Source organism: Priapulus caudatus, unplaced genomic scaffold (assembly GCF_000485595.1).
Source record: "Priapulus caudatus unplaced genomic scaffold, Priapulus_caudatus-5.0.1 Scaffold43, whole genome shotgun sequence".
NCBI lineage: Eukaryota > Metazoa > Priapulida > Priapulimorpha > Priapulimorphida > Priapulidae > Priapulus > Priapulus caudatus.
The window spans coordinates 726,365-732,516 of NW_014577104.1; the positions used below are offsets into that span (position 1 = coordinate 726,365).

Sequence of the window (6,152 nt, forward strand, 5' to 3'; positions counted from 1 at the left end):
AGAGCTTCAAGAACGTCCTGTAACACAGCTATAAATATATTTAACAGCTAAGTGAAACTCACAGCTTACATTGGGTCCTCGTTCTATTACAAAAATCCGCATCTGCTACACATTAGTAACATAATAATAATTTAACAGTAACGTGACAACATCATAAGCTTACATTGTCCTCGTTCTATGCTAACCCAGCCGCAACTCACAAGTAACATAAGGAACCTAAGGTAATATATCCCTTTAACAGTAACGTGACAACATCACAAGCTTACATGGTCCTCGTTCTATACAAACCCAGCCACAACACATAAGTAACATAATAATAACGTAACAGTAACGTGACGTAATCGTGCGCTTACATTGTCCTCGCTCTGCACGACTCTATGTAGGTAGCGACGCAGAAACACGCAGCCCATGAAGCGCTCGAGGGGAGACGTGGTGACCATTTGACGGTTGTCCTGTAGAGGACTCGGCGTGAGCAGGGTCGTGAATGCCTCGTGAGACAGCAGGTCGCACGGCGGCAGCCCACGCGCGCTGAGGCAGGGGGTGGGCGCGGCTGAGAACGACGAGCCTCCACCTAGACACACACACAGTCACGCGTAGCAATAGTTAGCGTTATCATTGTAGTTGTAGTTGTAGCTCTAGCTGTAGCAATAGCTATAGTTATAGTTGTAGTTGTAGATGTTGTTATAGTTATAGTCATGGGAATTGTAAGATGTTGTTATAGTTATGTCATGGTTGGGAGACTTAGTTATAGTTATAGGCGATGTTGTCACGATGGTGTTTATAGTTCCTAGTCATCGTTGTAGGATGTTGATTATAGTTATGGTGCATGGTTGTAGATGTAGTTATGTTAAGTAGTCACTGGGTTGTAGATGTTGTCTATAAGTTATAGTCATGGTTGCTTAGATTGGTTTATAGTTTCATGTCATGGTTGGTAGATGTTGTTTAGTTTAGTCTGTAGTTGTAGCTATGTTGTTTAGATAGTTATGTCGATGGTTGTAGGATGGTGTGTGAGTGTATAGTCATGGTTGTAGATTTGTATATTTAGTCAGTGGTTGTTAGATGTGTGTTATATTATTAGGCATGGTTGTAGATGTTGTTATTACGTTTAGTTGTAGTTGTAGATGGTGTTTTAGTTATAGTCATGGTTGTAGATGTACGACTTATAGTTATAGTCATGGTGTGTAGATGTTGTTAAGTTATAGGGTCAATGGTCTGGTAGGATGGTTCTGTATAGTTATACAGTCTGGTTGTAGATGTTTGTGGGCTAGTTAGTTTAGTGGTTGATGTTCGGGAGTGGTTGGTGGATCGTTTGTCGGTATAGTTGATAGTCGTGGTTTGTTAGATGATGTGGGTGGTATAGTTATAGTTGTAAGTGTAGTGTTGATTATCTAGTTATAGTCATGCGTTGTAGGGATGGTGTTATAGGTTATAGTTGTAGTTTTGTAGATGTTGTTATAGTGGTGATTATGGTCATGGTTGTATATGTTGTTATAGTTATAGTTGTACTTGTAGATGTTGTTTAGTTATAGTCACTGGTTGTAGATGTTGGTTATATTATAGTTGTATGTTGAGATTTGTTTATAGTTATAGTGATGGTGTAGATGTTGTTAATGTTTATAGTCATGGTTTTGCTGTAGTTATCAGTGATAGTCATGCGTGGTAGATGTTGTTATATTATAGTCATGGTCTGCTAGATGCTGTTGATAGGTTATAGTCATGGTTGCTAGAATGTTGTTATAGTTATAGTGCATGGTTGTAGATGTTGTTTATAGTTATAGTCATGGTGTAGATGTTGTTATAGTTTAGTCATGGTTGTAGATGTTGTTTATGTTATATTCAGATCGGTTGTAAGATGTTGGTGTATAGTTATAGTCATGGTTGTGATGTTGTTATAGTTATGTCATGGTTGTAGATGTTGGTTATAGTTATAGTCATGGCTATGTAGATTTGTCTGGTTATAGTGATAGTTGTAGTTGTAGATGTTGTGGTATAGTTATAGTCATGGTTGCTAGATGGTGTTATAGTTTAGTTGTAGTTGTAGATGTTGTTATGTATTTAGTCATGGGTGTAGTGTTTTATAGTTATAGTCAGTGGTGTAGATGTTGTCTATAGTTTATAGTTGTAGTGCTAGATGCGAGTTAGTGAGTTATAGTCCGATGGTGTATATGTTGTTAATAGGTATGAGTCATGTGTTAGAGGTTGCTTATAGGTCTATAGTCATGGGATGTAGATGTTTATAGTTATAGTCATGCGTTGTCTAGAGCTATTGTTATAGTTATCGTATGGGTTGTAATGTTGTTTAGTTGATAGTCATGGTGGTCATATTTCGTTATAGTTTATAGTCATGGTTGTAGATGTTGTTATAGTATATGTCATGGTTGTAGATGGTTGTTATAGTTATATTGGTTGTTAGATCGTTGTCTATATGTTATAGTCAATGGTGTAGATGTTGTTAGTAGTTTAGTCATTGGTTGTAGATGTTGTTATAGTTATAGTCCATGGTTGTATATGTTGTTATAGTTATATCATGTCGTAGATGTGTTATAGTGTATAGTCATGTTGTAGATGTTGTTATAGTTATAGTGAGTTGTTAGATGTGTTTAGTTTAGTTGCTAGTTTGTAGAAATGTAGTTCACTAGTTATGTCATGGTTGCTATATGTTGTTAAGTATAGTCATGGTTGTGAGGTATGTTGTTATAGTTATAGTCCACTGGGTTGTAATGCTGCTATATTGCATCAGTCTGTTTGTGAGATGATTGTTATGTTATAGTCTGGTTGTAGGAATGTTGTGGTTAGTTACTCAGTCTGCGTTGTGAGATGTTTTATAGTTAGAGTCCGATGTTTGTAGATGGTTTGTTTATTATAGTCATGGTTGTAGCAGTGTTGTTATGTGTATATTGTAGTTGATAGATCGTTGTTATAGTTATAGTATGGTTGTGATTTGTTAGTAGGTCTATAGTTGTAAGTTGTAGGGCATGTTGTATATAGTATTATAGTCATGGTTGTAGACTGTTGTTATGTTATGAGTCATGTGTAGATGTGTTATAGTTATAGTCAATGTTGTATATGTTGTTTAATATTTAGTCATGGTTGTAGAATGTTGTTATAGGTACTGTTGTAGTTGCTAGATGTTGTGTATAGTTATAGTCATGCAGTTGTAGATGTTGTTATAGTTATAGTTGTAGTTCCTATGATGTTGTTATAGTTTTAGTCATGGTCGTATTATGGCGTTGTTATAGTTATAGTCATGGGTGTGAGATGTTGTCTATATTATAAGTATGCCGTTGTAGATGTTGTTAGTAGCTCTATAGTCCATGGTTGTAGATGTTTTTAGTTAATAGTCATGGTTGCTAGATGTTGTGATAGTTATAGTCCATGCGTTGTAGATGGTGTTATAGTTATAGGTCATGGTTGTACGATGTGTAGAGTTATACGTCATGTTGTAGATGTTGTTATAGTTATAAGTCATGCGTGTAGATGTTGTTGAAGTGTTATAGTCATGGTTGTAGATGTATGTATATAGTTATAGGTCATGTTGCTGATGTTGTTATGTGTATAGTCATGCGTTGTTAGATGTAGTTATAGTTTAGTCATGGTTGTAGATGTTGTTATAGTTATATCATGGTTGTAGGATGTGTTTAGTTATAGTCATGGTTGTAGATGTCGTAATTATAGTCATGTTTAGATTGTTGTCGATAGTTATAGTTGTAGTTGTAGATGCTTGTTATAGTTATCACGTCATGTCTGTATATGTTGAGGAGTTATAGTCGATGGTTGTAGATGTTGTTATTAGTTATAGTCATGGTTGTAGATGTAGGTTATAGTTATAGTCATGGGTTTAAGATGTAGTTTAGTTATAGTCATGGTGAGACTGTGTTGTTATACGTTATAGGTCATGGTGTGTAGATGTTGTTATAGTTATAGTCATGGTTGTAGATGTTGTGTATAGTTTTAGTTGTAGTTGTAGATGTTGTAGTTAGTGTATAGTCATGTTGTAGATGTTTGTTATATTGATAAGTCATGGTTAGTCAGGATGTTGTTATAGTTATAGCTCATGTGTTGTAGATGTTGTCTTATAGTTACTAGTCATCGTTGTAGATGTTGTTTATAGTTATAGTCTGGTTGTAGATGTTTGCTTATAGTTATAGTCATGTTGTAGATGTTGTTATAGTATAGTCAATGGTTGGACGTAAGAGTAGGTTATAGTTATTAGTCATGGTTGTAGATGTTCGCTATAGTTAGAGTTGGTAGTTGTAGATGTTGTTATTAGTTATAGTCGATGGTGTAGACTGTTGTTATATTATAGTCATATGCTGTAGATGTGTGTATAGTTATAAGTTCATGCGTTGTAGATGTTGTTAAGTGTTGAAGTCATGGTGTGTAGATTGTAGTATTTAGTTATAGTCATGTTGTAGATTGTTATAGTTATATGCGTACAATTACAAGTTAACGTTATAGTTGATAGTATAGTAATAGTTACATTGCAGTTACAGTTGATAGAACGGTCGCTAGCATCAGCACATGGATTCGGCTACACGGCTGCGTGTCTACCCACAGCAAGGTACAGGTCCGAGTTAACACTGCACACTCGCCACACTGTAGTCGGGTGATCCATACCTGCGACACCGCTCCCTCCCGCCTCCACGCGTAGAGGGAGAGGGGTAGGCGCCAGTGACCTCGCAGGCGACATCGCCACTGGAAGCGGGACGCCGGCCGACGGTCCGCCTCGCATGGACGGCGACGCAGGCCACCGGTTACCGCGAGACTGCCAGTCGGGAGATTGCTCGGAACGGGATCCCGAGCTCGCGCTCCGCGAGAACGTTCCCTTTTTTCTTGCTCGGCGAGCGGCCGTATGTCTGAAGCGCAACCGCGACAGTTAGCAGGGGCAACATTAACGTAACCTTTGCCAAAGAAGAGAATATTTATTACATAAAACTGAAAGTAATTGTGTAGGCGTTTCTAGGTGGAAAAGTTTGAAGAGAACAATTTTTTCAGTTCACTTAACTCGGGCTAAGAACAGTCTCGGCTTAGCTTAACCCGGGATAAGAAATGCGTAGCGTCTACACGAGCACCACCCGCTGCTTGAGCGGTTCTGGCACGCGAGATGTTTCTATTGTTCTATTGTCTATAGTGGACTATTGTTCACTATTGCCGCCTATCGCAGGGTTAAGAAACTATGTGCTGACCCGGGTTAGCAGCGTCTACATGACACTTAACCCGAGACAGCTTAACCCGGGTTAATTAACCCTCCTCACATCGCGGGGTTACACTAACCCAGGTTAAGACGTATCCCGGGTTAGGCCCTCGTGTAGACGCTTAGCCCGGGTTAAAAATCGTCGTGTAGACAGGGCTTAAGTTACTAATGTGTAGCAGATGGGTTTTTATAGAACGAGGACAACGTAGGCGAACTATATATATATTACTACAGTAATTTTAGGAGTAAGGGTAATTACGTAATTTACGATTAATACTCCAGTGTTTCTAGTGAGTCATGGTAATTTGATAAAAATGTTGTTAATTTCACAACGATGTATGCATTTTATTGATACCTAATTCATGATGCATAATACATAATTTATAAAACATGATTAATGGACTAATTAATTTCATTTTTAATAACATTTGAAACTTAATTTATATTACATCCACCTAATCTTGTTAACAGCTTATGGCACTGCCTACTACTGAGCCTGGGGTGCTGATGATGAAAGTAGAAACCCTGACATGTAGAGTGGCGCTCCACCCAGCTACCTTACAGATGCTACAGCTGAAGCTCTCTCCACTGCCAGGTACGTATCGAGCGATGTGTTCCTGCCAGCATGTTCACCTGTCTTCCATGTGTTCCTGCCAGCATGTTCACCTGTCCTCCATGTGTTCCTGCCAGCATGTTCACCTGTCCTCCATGTGATTCCTGCCAGCATGTTCACCTGTCCTCCATGTGTTCCTGCCAGCATGTTCACCTGTTCTTCATGTGATTCCTGCCTTTATGGCGCCGAGCCATGGTTTCACCTGTCCTCCATGGATTCCTGCCAGCATGTTCACCTGTCGTCCATGTGTTCCTGCCAGCATGTTCACGCTGTCCTCCATGTGTTCCTGCCAGCTGCTTCACCTGTCCTCCATGTGATTCCTGCCATGCATTTTACCGCTGTCCT

General features: G+C 38.8%; 1 protein-coding gene across 1 annotated transcript in view; it reads left to right on the plus strand.

Annotated features, from left to right (window-relative positions):
- LOC106820685 (mediator of RNA polymerase II transcription subunit 14-like) overlaps positions 1 to 6,152 on the plus strand; it is a 50,963-nt gene that overhangs the window by 36,520 nt on the left and 8,291 nt on the right. Inside the window, exons 30-32 of the mRNA XM_014825188.1 lie at positions 5,165 to 5,190; positions 5,388 to 5,399; positions 5,666 to 5,789. Of these exons, the coding sequence (XP_014680674.1) occupies positions 5,165 to 5,190; positions 5,388 to 5,399; positions 5,666 to 5,789 (162 nt within the window). The remainder of the gene's footprint in view (positions 1 to 5,164; positions 5,191 to 5,387; positions 5,400 to 5,665; positions 5,790 to 6,152) is intronic.